Source organism: Danio rerio, chromosome 8 (assembly GCF_052040795.2).
Source record: "Danio rerio strain M-AB ecotype USA chromosome 8, GRCz13ab, whole genome shotgun sequence".
In the NCBI taxonomy this organism is placed as follows: domain Eukaryota; kingdom Metazoa; phylum Chordata; class Actinopteri; order Cypriniformes; family Danionidae; genus Danio; species Danio rerio.
The window spans coordinates 30,918,616-30,942,182 of NC_141028.1; the positions used below are offsets into that span (position 1 = coordinate 30,918,616).

General features: G+C 33.0%; 1 protein-coding gene across 11 annotated transcripts in view; it reads left to right on the forward strand.

The window, feature by feature from the left end:
* The first annotated feature begins 350 nt into the window (after positions 1-350).
* The window catches only part of ccser1 (coiled-coil serine-rich protein 1), a 149,096-nt gene continuing 125,879 nt past the window's right edge, over positions 351-23,567 (forward strand). For all 11 annotated transcript variants that reach the window (XR_015498065.1, XM_087264857.1, XM_087264864.1 and 8 more), the window contains exons 1-3: positions 351-567; positions 2,550-3,701; positions 8,732-8,916. Coding sequence is in view for 10 of the 11 variants with exons in the window: in XM_087264857.1 (XP_087120983.1) it covers positions 2,576-3,701; positions 8,732-8,916 (1,311 nt within the window). In the remaining variant the exon portion in view is untranslated. The remainder of the gene's footprint in view (positions 568-2,549; positions 3,702-8,731; positions 8,917-23,567) is intronic.

Here is a 23,567-nt window from a genome sequence, read left to right on the forward strand (position 1 = left end):
ACACAAGAGGAATAATGAATGGATTGTAATTGCATAATAACACCACAATAAAATATTTAGTCATAATATAAAACATACAACTGTCTTATTACGGGTGATTACAAAATAGCTCACGAATAACAGGTAACAATAATAAAATCATATTGCCTTTTGCCTACATGTATTAATGGCATTTATACCCTTAAACGTAGTCTTTACACAATTCTACAATAAGACAGCTATTCATAAACTAAACTTTGATTTGTTCATATACACAAAACATACATAATGTCAAGCAGGTTTATATAACAAGCTCATCTTTTGCTGCACCTGTGCGCCGTCTTTAAATGACGCTCACGCAGGTACCTTGCGTCACGCGCAGAGGCGGAAACGCGGAAGCCAAGCGCGAGCAGCACATTCCACGTCACTTGTGGTGGATTCACAGCGAGCGAGACGCGATTCTGACATGACAATTTAGCACTTTGACGTGAAACTCGCCGGATGTGATGCCACGAGTGTTTTGGCTTCAGGCTCAAACTGACAGCAGGCGCAATATCAGCGAGTTGTGAACAGAGGATTCGCGTGAAGGTAATGTTTGTGTGCGGATTCATGGACTGCGGGAAGAGCGCTTATAGCAGGCGGCTGCTCTATGTCGCTGTTTTATTGGTTATTCAGCCTTGAGTCCATCATTGTTAATGATATGATGGCGATATACAAAATAAGGTCATTATTTCGCAATGGCTACGTCCCAAAACATAGCTAGTTTCCTGAAAAGGCAGCATTTCTTGGGCTCCTAAATATGATTCACGCGCTTGTTGATGCCCAAAACATGCTGTTTGGAGAGGCAGCTCACATCATTTTATAGGTTATTGGTCCTTTTTGTTTTGACTCATTGGTTATCACACGTAATAAGTCTTTAAAATATCTTAATTGCTTGAAATAATTCCTCAGATTTAATGCAAGTAAATGACTAAACCTGTTTTTCTGTTTGTTAGTGTAAACCTCCAAATGCCCTTTGCAGTATGTAATTGTGATGCACCTGTCTCAGGAACTATTAATTACTGTAGGTTGTATGCCCTTGTAAGAAAACAAGTTTATACATTATTATTATTATCATCATAATTTGGGTAAATGTAATATTGTTTGTCATTACGTATAAAACATCCCCAGTCAGTCAAGCTAAGTCAAGGGTGTATCTTGAACTGTCACAACAGTGTTATGGGGTGTGTACAGTACATGTTTTGCAAATTTGTTGGAGGGAACACCTTCATATTACATTTACTGATTCACAGATTTTTTTTTCAGCATAGCACTATATTGGCAGTAGGTCAGCATAGTTTGCTTAATGTGCTGTAATTAATTGTGCTCAGCAAACTGTAATGCAAGCCTCCTGGATTTTTTTTACCCTTGTGAGTCTAAATCTTACCTTTTTTGCTTACCTGACATTGCAGATTGCAGAGGTTTTATAGCCCCCTTTTTTTAAATTAAACTTGTATATATAATTTAGATGGTTTACAGTTTTACAACATAAAAAACTCAAAAATTACTGTGATTGAGCTTTTTTTCGGACCTCCTTTTTTGATAATTGGACTGTTTTTTTTCTGAAACTCATTTTATGCTACATTTGTAGCTGTTGTAGTATTTTATCTTTCATTTAAACATATACCGTATCACCGAGTGCAAAGTGAATATTATACAATGTCATATTATTTAATGCAATGAACAGTGTATACTGAACGCTTGGTTGCAAAATCTGATATTTATTTTAATATTAAAAATATTTTTTAAGATCCATCAATTTGAAAAACAATCAAATTTGAATCGAAACTTGATTTTTTTTTTTTAATCAGCTTACAGCTTAATTTACATACATACAGTATTTCAAAACAATGCAGTATCCCGATAAGTTTGTGTGCACTAGGATTTGTATTAACTTAAAGAGAGTTCAGGCAGTTTTCATGCATTGCACAGAGAGAATGGCATCAGTATGGAGTAGTGGCAAGCTGAGTATAGTCCAGGATAGTTTAAAACCAAATATTCAAAGTTGCTTGCTGCATTTTACATTTTTGAATTAGACAGGATTGTGAAACAAGGCAACTATGAACACTAAGAATGTACTGTATGCTCCTGTGCATTTGCACTCGGGTATTGGATTTTAATCTATGTCATATCTGAAGTCCTGGTTCCGACACTTAATACAAACAGAAAAACTTACCAATAATGTAAGTTAATGTAATATATATGTAGTAAATGGTTTATAGACAACTGCATAGCTGTGTAAATTGTGGTATTTTTCTCCAAATGACCACTATCATGTGGGTTTGCTTGTGAAGTGTACTGCGCACATGACTGGCAGAGCAGCACTGAACATCATGTGAATTGTTTCATAGTGTTTCTAATAGTTTAGTTTTCTTTCAGATTTCTTGTAATGTAAAGGAAATTTGGCCACAGTGACTGCCTTGTAGAAAATCCCAAACTGCAAAAAACTGAATCAATTTGGCGTGAAGTTCCGTTCCTGTATGTGTCTGTTTATCATTCTAATGTTGAGTGTTTTTCCCCCTTCTTTACAGAGTGTCTGATCTGGTGCTCAATCTTCATGGGTGAATCAGGGACCCGTCGCTCCACCCTGGTTTCCAGGCTTCCTATCTTCAGGCGCAGCGCCCGAAAGAGGCAGGACTCCCTCCCTTCCTCACCCTCTTCTGGCGGTGTTGGCAATGGCGTCCACACTTCTTCCCCCTCCAGCACGAACTCCAGCTCCAGCAGCACGAGCAAGCGCCGCAGCCTTTTCCGCACACCATCCCTCAGCTTCCACAGCAAGAGGAACAGTGACCCAATCCAGCTCAACCTGGACAATCGCACCCAGGGGACTGATCCCACTTTTCAAGATGGTTGCATCTCAAAGACTCGCCATTCATTTGGATTTGGTGGACACAAAAAGAAGATCACCCGATCTCATACGGAAGACCTTGAGAAAGCTTCTGCCAACAGAAACAGCGTGTTTATTAACTGCATCAGCTCAGGTACGAATGAGGGAGATGATTCGGGGTTTCTTGATGACGTGAGCAGCAAGAGATCTTCCAAACATAAGAAGCACCTGCTGCCCAAGTCCTTCTCCGCTCATCAGCGGTTACCCAAGAACTCTGCTAATATCCCAGACCAGGTTAAAGGTCAGGACGGGGTGGAAGAACCTCCTAAAACTGGTACCCCAGGTTCCTGGCCTGGAGAACTGGCGGAGAGTTCCCTACAGTCACCTATGATCTCAGAAGACCGCACCACTGCAATCACACCATCTGATTTCGTCCATGTCACAGAAGACTCCGTCTCGGAAGTGGATGCTTTGCCGGCTCCCAGTCCTGCTGCTCCTCCAGAAACCTCCAGCCAAGCTGTTTCTACCTCGCAGGTGTCCTTCACTCCAGCCGAGGGCACCTCGGAAAAGCCCCTACTGCCAGATACCAGCCACACAGCCAACACACAGTGCGAGAGCACCACTGCCCATACAGAGCCAGTCACACTGCAGATGGTGAAAGAGCTGAATCCTAATCCAGAGCAGTCAGAGGCCAGTGAGATTGATCAAGCTCCAGAACTCAGTGAGGACAGCAGCTCCAATCCAGATCCCCGTGAGAGAAGGTCCAGAAATTCTGTACTTATTCAGCAAACAGGAAGATTATCAGGCTTGAGCAAACTGGAGACCAGACCAAGTCACCTGAGAAAGCCGCACACAGGTAATGTGTTTTGTTTTTCTATTTTGAATATTACCGTAGAGGCTGTTTTCTGTTTTAAGAGGAACACATTTAAAGGGAAATTGTTTGCATACTTGTTCCTTAGCAGAAACACTTTAATCAGTTTTTAACCAGTTCCTGTAAGCTACAAGATTTCATATCTACAGTAGCTGCTATGACCTCGTAGCGTCCTAGATGATTTGGTGTTTCTGCCTTGATTATAAAGTGATGATGTGAGGAAATCTTTAATATTCTACTAGGCTAAGAGTGTGGGTGAGCTGTCAACTCCAGAAAATGTAAAAAAATAAAATTTTTAAATAAATAAAAACAAAATTAAAATATGTATACTCACACGCTCACTATCGATCAAACATTTTTTTTTGTTTGTTTTATTAAAGAAAATCATTCTTGTCATCAAGGCTGCATATATTAAATGTAAAAAAAAAGAATAATAAATTATTCAATATTTATAAAAAAATGTGAACAACTGCTCTCTTATTGTATTTATTTTCAAATGAAATTTTTACTCCATTCATTATTGCTTTTATTACTATTACCATTAATATGAATAATAACAACAACAACAACAACAGCAGCAATAATAATAATAACAAAAATAATAATAACAATATAAAAAAACAACAATAATAATTTATATTAGAGGCATTACTGAAGGATCGTGTGACTGAAGCTGAAAATTCATCATTAAAATCACTGTAATAAATGATTAAATTAAATGATAAACTACTTTACTTTTAAACAGTTATTTTTTAGTGCAATAACATTGCACAATTTTACAATTTGTACTGTATTTTTGAAAAAATAAATGCAGCCTTGGTGAGCAGGAGAAGTTTATTTTAAAACATTTCAAAATCATACTGACCCCAAACTTTTAACTTGTTGTGTATATGAAAAAGGTTCTGCTATAGTTGCCCAGATATGTATTACCTGTGTTTTTATTTAGTTGTAAAAATAACAACCAAACTAAAAGATATTGGTTTGTCCATCATGAGTAGGAACATTTGCAGATAACTGTCACTTTGCCATATTACGTGGCTACTTGCATAAATAAATGAATTATGCAGTTAAAGCATACAGGTATCGTGGATAAAGTATGTCTGCTAACCTGGACTGATGATGTTATTTAAAGCCCACATTTTCTTTTTAATTCAAATTCAGTATTTGAAATAAAGAGAATCAATTAATGAATATGGAGAATGTGCTCCAGTATTTCCTTCATTCCTTCCTTCCTTCCTTCCTTCCTTCCTTCCTTCCTTCCTTCCTTCTTTTCAAGTAATGATTATGAGTTGGATCTTGAGCAGATTTCTTGCTTGACTGGATTAATTCAGCAAGAAGTTTTAGAAAGCCACTTGATATGCAAATTAAAAAGTCTACTGCTACAAATTATTTATTACTTCTTGAAAATCTATCACGTGGTTAAATCATTTTAGATAAGATAACATTTTATTGAGAGAAGGCAAAACATTGAAGGGTAAATGAGTTACAACTTGTGTGCAGTTTTTTTTTAATTCTGTCAAATCAAGAATTCTTGTTCATTTTTATTTTTTCAAAGCCGTTTTTTTTAGAAAATTTGTTTTTTGCTCCCATTTTTGTTTAACTTTTTCATTTTCTTTTTTTCTTATTTTTTTCTCTTTTTTGTGAGTTAATTGTTACGATAGTGTATTACATTTTTTTGTAATATTTGAAAATCAAATATCTTTCTATCTATCTTTCTTTCTTTCTTTCTTTCTTTTTAAGAAAACACATAATCTATTAACGGATCAGCATGAAGTTTTCCAGAAATCCATTTGATATGTGAATTAAGAAGTCAGTCACTACTGCTCCAAATTATTTATTACTTTTTTCAAATCTGTCACATAGTTCATCATTTTAGTTAAAATAGCATTTTAGCCCTCATTTATACAAGCTTTTCATTATATGTTGCCTAAAAAATACAAAACTGGTCTCCACTGCTCTGAGAACTATTGTAAAGTAAAGTATTCTTGCACACGCTAACAACAACTGGAAAAAAAACCCTGCTTTTACAAACGATGCTTTTATGCGCCAGCTCGTCTGCATTTTTCTTATAACCTATGATTTTCCCTTCAGTAGAGGATACTTTTACATTGCAAAAGCTTTCACTCCGAAGTGCCTGTGGCTTAGAGCGTTATGGGAAACTAACCAGCTCCTCTATATTGAATTTCCTCCACTGGTGACCTGATATTGGCTTTACTATAGATCGTCTTGCAAGAGAGAGTGAACTTTACACTCAGTGGGTTCAAATACAGGCTTGGAGAGGTTTATTAATATTCATGTGAATGATTAAACTCCTTTTAAGATTATTAGGATGTTTTTAAGTCATGCATATTTATTTAGATCGGAGGAAAGATGTCTGTATATAGTCAAGCCTGTTTGTACAGTAACTAGTTTTTGCACTACAGAAACTTTTTTGTGAATATATTTGCTGTAATAAATTAGATTGTTTAGTAGTGCTTGTTGGGCTTGTCACTGTATCAGGGGTTTTCTTTGCAATATTTTGGATATTTGTATCAACGTGGTTCAGGTTTTCAAGCATTTATGATTATAGCATTGTAATGAAGAAAACTGTCAACACTGTGTTGGTCTCTTTCATCTGTTGATGTCATTTAGCATTTAATCATTTAATGACTAGTTCTAAATGATTAAACCATTCATTTAATTCAGATCTCCTGGAGTGGTTGAGAAGTAGTTTGTGCCCCAGGATTAACACTTCTTTGTGTGTTTAATATGTTTGTTTACAAATGTTTTACATTCTTCAGATTGTGTTCAACAGCCTACATTATAGTCCACTGAGAGCTTTCTATACATACAATAAGATACTACACTCTATGTTAGTTGTCACTGGGTGGTACCTTTTCAAAAGGTACAAATTTGTACCCAAAAGGTCCATATTAATACCTCAAGGGCACATATAAGTACCTAAAAAGTACAACATTTTTTCTCTTAAAATATTTAGGTACTAATATATACTTTTTAAGGTACCAATATGGAACCTTCAGGTATAAATGTGCACCTTTGAAAAAAGTACCACCCCAGTCACAGCTTACGTACCATTATTTCTGAGAGTGTAGGCACACACTTATATTTATTGAAAGGGAAGAGAAATCTATTTGTATTGAGTATAATAATATTTTGACTATAAAACATATTTTATTAGTATTTAAATCTCTAAATGATATCATCTTTTAAGGGAAAGGTGTCTTCTGGAGGATTTTGCTCCATGCAACAAAAGACATTTGTTGATACTTTAAATATTTATTCCTAATGTTAGCTTGAATATAGTCAATGCTGCTTATATGGCATTAAAACAAACAAATAAATAAAAATACATACACATATATATATATATATATATATATATATATATATATATATATATATATATATATATATATATATATATATATATATATATATATATATATATATATATATATATATATATATATATATATATATATAAAAACTATCAAAAAAACAAAACATATTTTTACCTGTGGAATTGGCAATCATTTACAAAATGTTTAAAACTATATTCATATGCATTAGGGCTGCAGAATATATTGTTTCAGCATCGATATCGCAATGTAAGCATTTGCAATAATCACATCATTGGATCTGCAATGTCAAGCATGGCTTATTATTGACCAGGAGCTTGAAGATTATTAGCAAAGTTTATTAATTGCATTTTTTTAGGTGTGTTTTCTCTTCCTGTTAATCATATAAGGGGGGGTTGAAGCATACAGGGACAAGCATTTGTAGCTTTAACAAATATTTTTCAATATTTGAGTTCAACTGCCATTAAGACTAAACAAATATTAAGCAGTTTTTTTTTTCTCTCATTTGCATGTTCCCCCCTAAAAATCTAGTTTAACGTTAATTTGAATAATTTATGCGTGTATGCAATGCCCTATACAAATGACCTTGAAATATGGAATTCTTCTCAAAAAGAGTTTTTTATCTGGTGAAATATGTTTCATATCGCAATGTATATCTTGCAGCCCTAATATGCATGTACTATAACACTTTGTAGTAATTTATAAAATAAATATAGTTTTTAGTATTTTTGTATTTAAAAGTATATCTTAAATACATTACCTATTTTAATAATTTTGTTGTTTTTATTATTATAAAACCATTTTCATCAAAGCCAAAAACATTTAATCAAAAGTACAAGATAGACCGTTTTGCTGTTTAGTATTAGAATTTGAATATACTAGTTCTTTTTTCTTTATTATATTGTAATAATTGATTGGTTACTGTGATGGCAAAGCTTAATTGTACACTGCCAATACCAATGTACAAGTAACAGTTAGTTCAGAAAACTGCGTAATATTTCTGTGATACATTTGTTAAACGGCAGTAAGCCATTAGACTGTAATTGTACAGAACTGCCCATCTATATAATCACCTTGCTATTTTTAAAGTTTTCACATTTTTTTTGTTTTGCTTTTGCTTTGAGCAGGTTCATAAGATCAGTTAAAACTTTTATTTAAAATTTTTTTTTAATTTTTTTTTTTATAAAATCAGTTGTTCACTCCTATATATATATATATATATATATATATATATATATATATATATATATATATATATATATATATATATATATATATATATATATATATAATATATTTATATATTTATATATATATAAAATTATTTTGAAATATTTATATTTATTGAGTAATATATCGGTTATCGGCCTCCAAATCTTAAGAGTTATCGTATCGGCCAAAAAATCCATATTGGTCCATCCCTAATATATAGACTTCATGTATATTTTGATATATTATTAAAATATTTTATTCATAAAGATAATAAAAGTTAATCATGAATTTAAAACTATGCTAAAACGCAGATCTTATCTCAAGTTATAGTAAATAATGAAGTATTGTCATAGTTTTACGCTTTTTTTTTAGAACTGCTTCATTACTATTGACTTATTAACCAGCAGCTTTTTGTCTTTAATTTGTGTTTTATATCCTCCTCAGTGTCCATGTGCAGTAGCGTGAGCCCATATCATGAGGTGATGCGTTTGGAGAGACGTTTACGCTCGGCCTCTGAGGGTGCAGGAGGACCCAGACTTCACCTCAATCTCAGGGATCCTCACTGCACGGATGCCAACACTTTATCCAAGCAGAGAACTAGCTCTTCATCCTCCAAACTGGGCAGCCTGGTAAATATGAATGCAACCCCTCCCCTGCTCAGACGTTTATTTTTAAAAAGTCTATCATAGTCTGTTTGATCTATATGCATGAGTGTCTTTGAAAAATCATTGATGCAGACTCTCACTGCGTCTTCTGAGGGATTACATTCCCACCCAGTGATCTAATCGCAGAGCTTAATTAAACAGACAAATCCTCTCACACCATTTTACCCAGCAGGTCAGCTGGGCCAGTATCCATTGGATAACTTTTTTTCAGTGGCAGATGCCAATGCTTGATGTAGAGTGCAAGTTAAATGAATTCAGCCCTCTGCAGCTATAGTTAAAATTTCTCTGTAAATGTGTACTTTAGTCTTAGCATTTATAAATATTGTTTATAGTGATAAACTTGATATTTACATTTATTGTTTTGTTCTGTACAGTTTTCCATGAGCGAGGGACTAAAATATAATGTTTAAAATGTTACTGAACATTTTGTTTACACTATTGAAATGCTTAAACACTAATCCTAATTATCTTCTCAAAAAGGCAACTTTACATTGGGCATTTTATATATATTGTATCTGTACTATGTAATTCATGTTTTTATTTTCCCCAGTTTATTTATGCATTTGAATTCCATTATAGGACCTTGATCCTTAATTAAACAACTTTTAACCTTGAAAAGTTAGAAAAAAAATACTTATTAACATTTTAATAGTGTAAGTGATACATTGTCTGGGTTGTATTATGTGGTATTATGGACTTATTTGTTTATATGTTATATCTAATACTATATATTTTATTTCAAACTACTAAAATGTCATGAAAAAATCACTTTGTTAAACTGTAGAGTTAAATTTTCAACATCAAAAGTTGACAAAGCAGAACTCAAGGTCCTACATTGCAATTCACAACTGTACACATATAGATATATTTAAATAAGCCATAAATAAACAAAAACATTTGTGAATATATTGTTAATCAAATTATATTTTTTACAGTGTATGGACAATTGACCTCCACACCCAAAAACATTAGACAAATGCATTAGACAAACGTTTTTTGTGATTTTTTTTTTAAAATTTATTTTTATTTTATTTATTTATTTTAAAAATGACAAATTTTGTGGTGGAAATTACGGAATTACTAGAAATGTGTGTGCGTGCGTGCGTGTGTGCGAGTGAGAGAGCTAGTGCTTCCCCTACGATAATACACCTAAAACACACCTATTGTCGTAAAACTCGTCAATGACAATGAAGCGTTTTCTCTCGTTAACTGCAGGGAAAGAGTTAAACAAAATAATTTATAGATTTGACGCAGATCATAATACCAGCCATACATGTAAAGCAAAAATAATGTCCTTCAATTCGGTCATGCCCTGCGGCCATCATCCTTGAACCAATCTCCATCATTTTAAGCTGCTTGCTTTTCTGTTTGTTCCATTGTTTCGTTTGTTAGACGTTTGCTTCCACTTTGTTTTGCAGTCTGAAGTGCGTCATGCGCACAAAACGCCCAATTTATGCCACAGGATGTCTAATCCCATCTTTGCATTGACTTCACATGTAAATCACTTGTGCTTCAACCACGTATGCTTCCCCCTGTTTCCAATAATATAATGATTGGGAGGGCACAGATGAGATGTAATTTTTATGCACTGTGAATGCATTGTCTAGAAGACATGTAAAACAATTAATTGCTAGCTGAAATAAAAATGGTTTGATTATATGGTTTGGAATTAGATGTTTTATGAGATTATTTACATTTTTTTGTCATTTATTTTGCGTTTGATTTAGAGTTTTGCATGATGCAAATTGCAATTTTTTTTGTTGATTTTGAGTAGGATTCGGCAATCACAGAATCATGAAAAACTAGTTGGTCTAATAAGAAATAAACTCCCCAAAATACAATTCAAATGTGAAGTTTTAATTAAAACAAAACCAAAGTTTGAATAAAAAATTAAATGTAAATATTAATTAAACAATAATGATAATGATACATAGTAACAATAATGATAATAATAAAAATGTGTAACTGATAGTTATAAACTGTTCAATAAAAAAAAACCCTTTTAAAAAATCCAATAATGTTCTTTTTCATTCAGTTTTTATATGTGGACTAAAGCTTTTGAAGATCAGAAAAAGAACTTTATTTTTGTGTGCTATTTTCCAATCCTTTTGAAGCAGTAATGTTTGAATTATATCCCAGTGGTACTGAAAATATTATTGAGATATCAAACGTTATGGTAATGTATTGAAATGAGAAAGTCCAGTATCTTGACAACACTAGTATGAATGCACATTGACTTGGAAGGTTCAGGTTCTGTTAAGTCATTACTGTGTCAGAACTTGCACCTGAAAAAATGGTGTATATTTGAATCGACTCTAAAAATTTATTGAAAAACCTATGCAGAAGATAGATATAAGAACATTTTCAACTCATTGAATATGCCGTGGAGTACAGTTTAATCAATAATCATGAAATATGGCACTGCCGAGAATCTTCCTAGAGCAGACTGTCCTCAAAAACCCGAGCGATTGTGTGGTGATTTATTGTATCACTTGGTCTCATGGATCCACATTTCTCATTCAAAAGTTCAAGCCGTTTGATTAGCAATTTTGTGGTTGTGTAACAAAGTTCTAAGCATCCAACATTTCTTCTCTACTACAAGTATTTATTAAAGCCGCCATCTGTTCATTAAAAGTAGACTCCAGAAAAGTTTGTCCTTTAATCTCTTTACAAGGCCTCACAATAAACCTGTGGATTATGCATAATAACGGGAGCATTGCTCACAGCAGGCCATTTGAAGCCAGATTGTGTGGAAGTTTCTAGAAGGCAATGGAGCACTGCTGTAGCAGCACTTTAAATGTCTGTTGTGAGGTTTTCAAGGTTTGTACTAAATGTGTATATAGTTTGCATGCTAACATAGAGAACATAATAAGCCACTTTTTTGCGTGAGATTTTATATTTTCTTCAAATATTAAATAAAAATACTGATATTTATATGCTATCAAAAGTTTAGGTTTGGTAAAGATTTTTATGTATTTTTGTTTTTTATTCGCTTCCTAAAATAACACGGTTAAAAATTGGGAAAATTTGTATATTGTAAAACATTTGAATCCATTTCCCCTTATGTTAATTGTTTGTACTCTGAATTTTTAAATTTATAATATTAACACAATGCAGCTCAGTAGTTTAATGTTTTATAACTACAACTTGATATTAAAGTTGTTAGCCAAGCTGTAGTATAAAATATCCTAATTCTTATATAATTTAGCATATTATTAGCATACTTCTAACATTGATTAGCATGTTGCTTCATGATTGTTGCACATGTTTCTTATATGAATTAGCATGCTGTTAGCATGTTTCTAACATTCATTAGTATGTTGTTAACATGCTTCTAGTGCAAATTAGCATGTTGCTAGCATGTTTCTAGCATATATTAGCATGTTAGTAGCATTGTTTCAAGTATGAGTTGACATGTTGTTAGAATTGGTTGCTAGGGATTGTCTAGGAATTTAAAAGGTTATCAGGGATTGGCTGCTGGCTAGACAAAGTAAATGAGGCCACTCTTAAGTCTGTGGAACAGTCTGAGGCAAAGTTATAAGCTCAGAAAGTTTAATACAATGTTAAGTCAGTGGGACTTATTCGTAATAAAAATACTGTTATTTTTTTTCATAATAGTTTTTGGAATACCGAAAGTCAGATCAGTCAGAAAAGATATAGCAACCTAGGTCAGAACAGTTTGAAGGTCTGATAGACATTAGAGCGATAATGTTTATTGTAATTATGGTGGCTTTGCATTTTTATAATGTATCCAATTGCATTTTCTAGCACTATTTTTTATTTATTTATTTATTTTTTCTAATCTGTGAAACTTGTTTTAATGTTAAGGCTTTAATGTTGCATTTATACAGTAAATTCTGTTTTTTTTTTTTTTTTAATTGAAGTATTCCATGATTCTGTCTCCAATGTGGTAGCAATTTTCCCTCTACATTATTCCTTATTGACCCATCATTTTTCAGAAATCATTTTAATATACTGATATGAAAATTTATTTGTTAAAAATAGGTCTAATTATTGCTTTTGTGGAAACATGATATAATCTGATATTATGGTAAAAATAAGACTTTTATTTTATACTTTTTGCCAACTTAAGGACTATGTGTGAGCTAACAGCAATATAGCAGCAGCATTTATTCAAGAGTAATTACCGCGTCTGCTACAATTACAGAATTTGACAATAATATTTACGTTATTGAAAATATGCTTTGACATTATAGATGTCTTTGTTACTTTTGATCAATTTAATTTACCCACAAAATCAGAATAAATGAGCTTGAGTGAGATTTTGTTCTGTTGTTGTTATATAAATGCTTGATCAATTTAACGTTCCCATAAATCAGAATGATTAAGCTTGGGTGAGATAGAAGCACATTTTTTGTACGAACGGGACCTTTACAGGAAAAGATATTTTCAATAAGTAAAGTAAAACAATTGCTCATATATTTGGCTAGTTCCTACCAAGTTATAAAGCCTTTGTTTCGTCTTTGAATAATGCAGTCCGCACCTGCACAGCTTGAGGCCAGAGTAATTGCTCTTGTTTTCCAGCGTAGCGGAGGAAAACGCCACATCCTGTGTTATTGTTCTTTAATGCTTGCTAAGGTGCCACTGCTAATTTGTCATCAAATCATGTGCCTTGTAAAAAATAGCGTGTGAGGTTTACCTTCACTGTGGCTGTGGGCTGACCTGGCCTTTCCATTTACATTATCCTGTTTGGCAGTTGTTCTTGGACGAGGGTACGTCCTGAGGGGGTTTGTCAACAGAAATCAGCAGTCTTAAGGAACATGCTGCGTCTTTTGTGGGACTTTGAGGATACGCATTCTTGTTTCTTAGGTGCCGTGCCAGATACAGAGATATATTAGGCCTCGTTTTATTTGTAGGATAAAACTGGTTCATTAGAGGAAAATCCTCTTATAAGTTGCAATCAATCCAAAGTTGACAGCTCCAGTCAAAGTTCAGAGAAGAGGCAGGATTTTGTGAGTGCTGATTGCGGAATCATTAACCTTGTAGTTTGTGATGTCTGATTTGTGAATGAATTATTTTCTTTAGTTAATGTTAATTTGACTAAAAATGACTAACTCCAACATGATCAAGAATATTTCTTTCTTCATAAGTGCTTTGTGGCTCCAAAGTACATTATAAAAATGCTGGGTTCCAAACATTTCCTTCATGTTGTCCCAAAACAAATCGATTAAGTTAACTTAATTGTTTTATATTTAATCCACTTAAATTTTTAAAAATAATTAGGTTGTCTCCCAAATAAATCTGAAGACTTGTGTTGTTTCAACTCGTTTTAAATGAGTATTTTGATCAAGCAGCAAAAGTATTTTTTTATTTGCATGTTGTGCTCCATACTCCAATTCAATAGGTGTTGGAATACAAACCTTTAAGTTGGTTTGCTAGAAATGAGAATTTTTTTTTATTTCCATGCCTCACTTTGAAATCAGATGAATTCAGATTACTCAAATGTTAAGCCAATAAATGTCCACAGATGCTTTGAGTAAACTATAAGTAATATTAAAGTTAGTAGGATGTTTTTAAAAAAAACTTTTTGTCATAAAATAAATAGTAATGAGTAGGGCATTTCAGGGGTTTGTTTTAATAACACTCGGTTCCACCAGTCACGTCCTACTCATGTTGTTTAACTGAAACATTTAGGTAAAGATGTGGAGATAACTAATTTGTGCAATTTGTTTTGGCACATTAATATCCAATTTTTATGATTAAGTGATGGTTGGAAGTATCATGTGTTAATGTAGCTGTAAAAGATTATATTTTTATACACTTGCATGATTATTGTTGTGTATCATGCAGTTCATACAGTCAAAGTTAAAGTCAAAGTTAAAAATTGAGTTGGCGTAACTTGTTTCAGTTAGGTGCAATTAAGTGAAGTTGAGTGAAAATGGACTGTAAAACCAAACAGTGAGAAGAGTTGCTATCTACATTTTAATAATACATACAGTTAAAGTCAGAATTATTAGCCTGCTTGTTTATTTTTTCCCCAATTTCTGTTTAATAGAGAGAAGATTTTTTCAACACATTTCCAAACATAGTTTTAATAACTCAACTGATTTATTTTATCTTTGCCATGATGAAAGTATATAATATTTGACTAGATATTTTTCAAGATACTTCTCTACAGCTTAAAGTGACATTTAAAGGCTTAACTAGGTTAATTAGGTTAACTAGGCAGGTTAGGGTAATTAGGAAAGTCATTGTATAACAATGGTTTGTTCTGTAGATTATAGAGAAAAAAAATTGCTTATAGAGGCTAATAATTTTGTCCCTAAAATGGTGTTTAAACATTTTAAACTGCTTTCATTCTAGCCAAAATAAAACAAATAAGACTTTCTCGAGAAGAAAAAATATTATCAGACATACTGTGAAAGTTTCCTTGCTCTGTTAAACAACATTCGGAAAATATTTAAAACAAGAAGAAAAAAAATCGAAGGGGGCTAATAATCCTGACTTCAACTGTATATCATTTCATAATGTAGTTTTTTTCCCTCATACAAATGGGATTTTTTTTTGTGTATATGTGAGTTATTCTTTTGTGAATTTTCTTTGCTTTTATTCTTTGATCGCCAAACAGTGCAGATACTCATTAACATTTTTTTATGAGGCCTATGTTATGCATAATGTTTTGTGTAAACACAGGGACTGGCAGGAAAAGGGAAGTGTTCCATTGTCATAGTGAGATTTTGTGACCATGTTCACTGCTCTCAAGGGAAGTGTGCCATTTACTGTTCTCTTTGCTCTTCAAACATTAACGTTTGAGGAACTACAGTTTTCTTCTGTAATCTTTGTCCAGCAGGCATGTACTGTAAATCGCATTAACGTTGTTCGGTAATTTTGCTTTGATTCTGCAGCGTTTGCATCAGCAAATTCTTGTTTGATATAGCCTAAATGCTTCATCAACCTTCATATTATTTAGCAGGACACTTTGGTCTTGGTGATGAATGAAACATTTGGCAGTAGCCAGTGAATGTGCCTAAAGCGTTTCACTTAAAAGAAAGTTACATCATTGAATCAGAACTTAACTCTGTTAGTTGTGAGATAGACTTTAAAAAACTGCTGTTATTTGTTTAATTGAAGTTGTCTCTGTGATATAACTAAAGCCTGCACAAATCAGCTGTACAAATGCTAACACTAAGATTTTCTTCAGTCAAATGATTGAATAATTATAAAAACCAAAATTGAAATTCTGTCTAGAAATAGGTTAATGCACTTGTTTTAATGTTAAGTATAAATAGTATAGTTTAATGTTTAGTATAGTAATACAATAGTACTGTATAGTATGGTGTTAAGTCAAGTATAAAAACTCTTATTAATAATTCTAGGATAATAATTCATTTTCTGATTAATTTTTGCTAGATTAGGCATCACACATTTTAGTTATTTCTATATAGAGTTGAAATCAGAATTATTAATTACTCTTTTTAAAATATTTCTTAGATGATGATTAACAGAGAGCCAGACATTAATAATTCTGAATTCAACTTATTATTATCTTTCTGTTTTAAAATGTTCCAAACTGTAAAAAAAGCTCCAATAAAAGTATTTTTAAGCTGTAGAAATAAGTTTTTAAGCTGAAAAAAAAACAAGGAAATTGTTGGGGCAAAGATCAAGCTAAAAGAAACAAACAAGAAAACACCAACGAAGCATGAGTAATGGACAAATGTTTTGCAAAGGAAAAGCAGGCGGTTTGGGATGCATGAGATCCTTCAATGACGAGTGGAGTTAGAGAATTTGTCACTTCTGCTCCTTAGACAGTTGTTGTCTACTGTAGGCAGTGTTTTCATACTTCTGCATAAGTACATTTCAGTTTTTTTTTCTGTTCCTGTAGTATTTACACTGCTTCGTCCACTGGGTGTTTTCAGCATCCTACATTTTGAGTGCATGGAGAAAATGTAGTCTTTCTCATTTAACAGTAATTTTAATGTATTCAATGCAATGGAATAAAACCAGTCTGCTCATTACAGCATGAAAGGAAGCAATCCAATGTTGTTGAAACTAGAACTTGATACCTGAGGTACTTTAAATGTATCCTTTTATTCTAATTGTTTGCTAGCCAAGTGTCCCCATTTTAATACTTGTGATGGATATGCTTTTTCCCACATATAAATTTTCTTTAAAGCACCTTTGAAGAAAGGTTTTGTCTTGTAACAGTCATAGTTTTTTGTTCTCTAGGTGTTATTGATTACTTTTTCTGCAATGAGTTTTACTGTCGAATACCTGGTGTAAACAAGCATATCTATAAATGGCTCTAACAATATGCTCTTTATATTTTGAATGGCATGGTCAAAGTTACAAATAGCTCATTATGGCAGTCTGTATATAATTCTGCTCAAGTGTACACGTATACATATTATCTATCTATGCATGAACTGCACATGCTCACTGCAAAAGTCTGAAAAAACATTTTATGAGATGCTGCTTGCAATAGTGCTATAATAGGGATGTCATGACAATGCTGGTAAAATGAAAAGACGCCTCTTGACTTGTTCAGGGTCAATAAAAGTTTACTTTCAATACAATGTTGATATTTCATTGCCTTGTCTTTTTAAATTTTTTTATAATTTAAAGTAGACATAGTCTTACAAAAAACAAATATTACAAAGCATTTTCAATTTACCTTTTCAGTCAGGTGCATTCAAAATGTTTTGGTGTTGCTCCAGAATTTTTAGCATTTCTTAGAGCTAGTCATCATGTGACAGAATGTGCACTCAATAATACTAAAAAAGCAAACCACCTCAACCAAGTTTTCTCCTCAAGTAATTTTTTATTTTTAATTAAAAATATAATTCTGTAAATCTAGTTGCAGTAGCATTGTAAAAAATGTGATTTAATAATTTAACAGAAGCATGATTAAAAGCAATGACACTTGTTGCTCATGCATGCATACATCTAGTGATCAAATACAATACCTGACAAAAGTCTAGTCTGCTACCCAAGTTTTAAGAACAACAAAAAATAACTTGACTTCAAGTTTCATTTGGTATGATAAGTGGCTTATATGAAAACAAAGGCCTCTAGATTAGGCTTATTTTACCATGATAAAATATCATGCCTTGATTTTTAATTGTTTAACTAGGACAGTAAGGTCTGACTTTGCTTAGACAAAGGTCTTGTTAGAAATATTGTACGGTAAAGAATTTAAAGTCATGATGCAGTGGAAAAAGAATCTCTGCAATCACTCAAATAACTTATTAATAGTCATCTGGAATAGCAAAGAAAGCAGGACTCCCAGAGTTCAACAAGATTCTTTGGATTCATCTTCAATGCCTCCTCTTACCCCAGACATGCGCAATAATGTTCATATCTGGTGACAGGGCTGGCCAATGCTGAAGCACCTTGACCTTGTTTGCTTTCAAGAACTTTGATGCGGAGGCTGAAGTATGAGAAGGAGTGCTATCCTGCTTAATGATTTGCTCTCTTTTTCTGGTTTGTAATGTAATGGGAAGCACAAATGTCTTGATACCTCAGGCTGTTGCCATCAACTCTGCAGATCTTTGTAATGTAACCCCAAACCATGTATTTTCCTTCACCAAACTTGAGTGATTTCTGTGAGAATCTTGGGTCTATGCGGGTTCCACTAGGTCTTCTGCAGTATTTGTGATGATTGGGATGCAGTTTAACAGATGATTCATTGGAAAAAGCTGCCTTCTGCCACTTTTCCAAATGATCAATTAGAAGTCAAGTTATTATTTTTTGCTTTTAAGACTGGGATTGTGTGTTAATTTCTTCCCAGATTTTAATAGAATAAAGTGCACATTAAGAATAACCTGCAGAATGTGAATGTGTTAAAGGCACATTCTTATACTGTATGCTTATGTTTATAATAAATGCATATAGATCTTGTACAGTATCACTGGAATTTTAATGAAAACCATATATTTTCCACTTCAAAAGGACAGGCATCAGCCAAGAAATGCAGTATTACAAATATGTAGTTAATGCTTCAGCCACCATGTATATTTATTGTTCTTTATCAGTTGAGTTGTGAGTAGATGATATGCTAATCAATTTCAGATAATAAGCAATCAGATAAATCTGATTTGGTGCAAAACAACACAGCAAACTACTATTTTAACATCTCTAAGAGGCACATCATGCTCTTAAGGCACATCACAATGGATCTTTCAAATGGGTGACCCGAGTCGGGTCAAATCTGAATCCCAAGGATACATTAGTGCAAATGTTTTCTGACTCCTCATAAAATTTTCTAGTAGCAGCACAGCCTGATTGCGAGTGTGTCTCAGGCCATATCCTTGTATAACCTGTTAACAGGTAAGCTGCTAGAAATAGTGCCTCAGTTTTATTTTTGCACATGGTTATGTTTTTTAAAAACGAGTGATTTCTGAAATACCAAGGGAGAAAAGTTGTTTACATTGGCATTGAACTGCTCTGGCCTTTTTGTCAAGGGCCACAGGATATTTCATTAATGAGTAAAGCATGTTTTCTCCTGACACTGACATGAAAAGATCAGAAAAATCAATCTGAACATCGGGAGATGGAGAGTGAGTCACACTAAATGTCAGCTCTCTGTCACCACCTCAATCCCTCCCAAATAAACACTTGAGGAAAAAAAAGACTATTATCTCATCATCTCTTTTTATTTTTGTCCACACAGACATTTAAGCGAGCACACAAGCAATTTGTGTCTTTTGTCCTTCTGTTTTCAGTGCCTATGGCTGTTGAATTTGTTGATTGAGACGTGCATGTTTATGTTCACAAGGACATTTATGAAGCACGACGCCGTTCTTCTTTAATATCTCTACATAAGGCGTCTGAACAGGTCACCGATTAAGGGTGTGCACTTTATCAATATTACGCTCCTACTGAGATTGTTACGGTAGTGATGCATTATGTTCATTTTGTCATTTGGCATCGTAATATTTCACCGAGGTAAAGGCCATGGCGTTTCATATCCTGAGAGTCTTAATTAGGAGCCCAGCGACCCTTTAATTTCGAGCAAAGTCAAAGTTAAAGCACTTTCCTGTTCTGATGCACTATCCAGTCTTTTGCTCCGTCTTGCTTAATTAGCCACAAGAGCTGCGCTTTTCCACTTTAATAGGACATAATAGCTGCTCTTTTGCCTTTTTGTCTTTTACATGCACTTTTTAAATAAAATTAGCTTCAGATACACTGCATATTAGAGCTTTGCTGAGCTTCGCTTGTGTGCTAGAATAAACGATGGTGTTTTATTATTATTTATTTATTACATTTTTTTTTTTTTACCTGTAGCTGTAAGTCTAAAAGGAATTTTATAATATTGGGCACAAGATGGCAGTGTGACACTTTTGAAAAACATCCCTGTAAAGCTCACTTTGGTTTGAGTTCAGTTTTTTTTTTAGGTGCTGTTTAGTCAGATGTGAGGAAAGGTTGCTGTGGAGGCGTCTTTGAATCAAATTAAATCCTCTTTTGTCATTTTGCATTAACAAACAAGCCATGACACACAGCTGGAGGTCTGGATTGAATTTAAGAAAGTTATTAGTCGCTGCTAACTTTAAAATAGACAATTGAAATGCATATTTTTGTAGGATATAGATTTTTGTTTCATTTTATTTTGCATTAGGTTTTTAAAATTACACAATCTTAATTTATTTTAAAGTATTTTATTTTCTGTAAGCAATGACTTATTGATTCCAGATTTGTCATAACTAGTAACATATAGTTAACATATATATATATATGTATATATATATATATATATATATATATATATATATATATATATATATATATATATATATATATATATATATATATATATATATATATATATATATATATACATTGTTTTAGTTATTTTTGTGTTTTATAAAAAAAAAGGTTTTTGTATCTTATTTTAAAAAGATTAATTTTTTTGTTAATGAAACATTCATCAATGACTATAAACAAACATAATAATTTTTTTTAAAATGTAAAATTAATAAAATATATACACTGTAGAGCTATCATTATTATGTTTAAATTACAGAAAGTACTGGAAATAATGCATACTTTAAAGGGCACCACTGATGAAAATCATCTTTTGTAAGCTATTTGGACAGAACTGTGTATAGGTATAGTGCGTCCACAGTCATATTGGGGTGATATAAACTCTTTTTATTATTAAAATTTTTTTATTTCCTGACGTTAAAATTGGTTCCAAATCCCTACTATTCTGAGGCCCACCGCAACGTGATGAATTGATTGACAGCCGCGTATTAAAATGTTTTCGTAATAATGCCTATAATCATATCAACAAAACAGGATGTGCACAAAGCAACTGGGATTTAAAGATCTGTTCAGCTCGCTAGAATCATCTATCCTCATCAAATGCGATCACGAATGAGTTTTACAAGTTTTATGTGTTTATAAAACAGTGCATGTTTGTAACTTTAATGAATTACAGCAATTTACTTCAGCTTTACTTTATCAACACAGTCAAGTGTCAGTACAATTATAAAAGAAGACCCTTCAATCCCAGTTTGTGGACGTTAAATCAAGTTTATTTTGTACATTAACACAACAGATTTCCATACAGCAGTGGATATTAACGTGTATCCTGTCACATTTGCTGTGCAAAAACAGAGCAAAGTTAAACGTGTGCGCTGTATACGTGTGTGTGTGTCTGCTGTGTGTGTGTGCGTGAAATTTTTAACGACATTGTTTGTGACTCATCGCAAAAAGGCTTGAATTAACTCTACATCAAATACTCATTGGTAAAGTTCTTACTGTAGTATTTCTCACAAACGTTATGCGAGATCTGCTTCCTTCATGTCTGTCTGTTCATCTAAGGCAGCCGAGGTGGAGACAGAGGCACACTCTGACAGGCACGTGGAAACGTTATGTGGGGAGAACCAGCATTAAAGGCACTGGCCACAAAAACAGCAGAAAATTTCAATATTCTAAAAGGCATAACAAATAATCTGATGGGTGTTTTGAGCTGAAACTTTACAGACACATTATGGAGACACAAATACTTGTATTAAATCTTAAAAAAAAGAGGTAAAATAGGTATGCTTTAAAACTTAATAGAGATTTCTCATTTAAGAGTCATTAGTAGGCCTACACTTCTGCAGATTTCCGCATATTTTAGCCCATCATTGAATTTATTTATTTATTTGTGTCAATGTGGTAAAAATATATTTCAGTTTTTGTATTAATTTCAGTTATAGTATTGACTAATATGAAAGTTTATGATTTATTTAAAGTACAGTTTGTAAAGTAATATTTTCTGTCTTTTAGTAGATGTTTTATATAAGAAACTTGCTTTGTTTGCCAAAAATGTGAAGCTGCGTCCCAAATGGCACACTATACACTATGCACTCATGTACTTATGCACTTACACACTCAACAGGGTAGTATATGTATGTAGTGTCGTCCCAAATGGCACACTTATGTTTTTTTTACTAAGCGTAAATTCAAACCGTTTCCTTGATGACGTTTGACGGTTGCCAAATCATTGAAGTAAACGGCCGAATTATCAAATAATACCTGCCGTGAGTGTTGCCGCAATCACTATCGGGAGGCGCTATAATCACTCTCGTAAAAGAATTTTGCTTTCACCATCCAAATTAAATAAAGTTATTCAACATGTGCGTCCGATAGCTCCGCCCCTTTCGCTACGTAAGCAAACCTGCGGTCGTTGAGTGCGTGAAGTGTCCATCATTACACACTTCATTTTAGCGGCTGAATGAGTGCATCATCCGGATAATTAAAGTGCACTTATTATTTTTAGAGTTTTCAGTGTGAACGCACTACTTACACTATTTATACTACAAAATGGCGTAGAATAGTGCATAAGTATGCGATTTGGGACGCAGCTTCAATCTTATTGGATTTGCATTGTAAATATTCAATAAAGGTGAAAAAGCTTTTATTTTTATGTTGTATATTAAGTGTTTAGTTATGATACTCTTAAAATAATTCTGCATAAATCCGCAGACTTACAAAATTGTCAGCAGAAACAGCAAACAAATGTTTGCAGATTCTCTCTGGCCCTAGTCATCAGCCACTGCTAAATGCAAAAAAAAGAAAAAGGAATAAATACTTTAAAGGGGATTAAATATGTCCTACTTTTATAATAAAACTAATATTTTATAGATAATAGGTCTCAACAGAAAGGATATATTTATATTGACTTTAAATTCAAATTTACTTGTCATTAATCACTTTTCAACTATAGTGTACAGTTGAAGTCAGAATTATTAGCCCCCCCCCCCGTTTATTTTTTTCCCCCAATTTGTGTTTAACAGAGAGAAGCTTTTTCCAACACATTTCTAAACATAATAATTTTAAAAAACTGATTTCTAATAACTTTATTTGATTTATCATTTATTTGCCATGATGACAGTACATAAAATTTTACTTGATATTTTGCGACATACTGCCATACAGCCTAAAATGACATTCAAGGGCTTAAAAAGCTGCTTTTATTCTAGCTGAAATAAAACAAATAAGACTTTCTCCAGAAGAAAATATTTTATTAGACATACTTTGAAAATTTCTTTGCTTTGTTAAACATTATTTGGGAAATATTTGAAAAAAAAATGGGGCTTATAATTCTGACTTCAACTGTATATGTACATTTATATATTTTCAAAATCAGCCACTTTTAGCTATTGCTC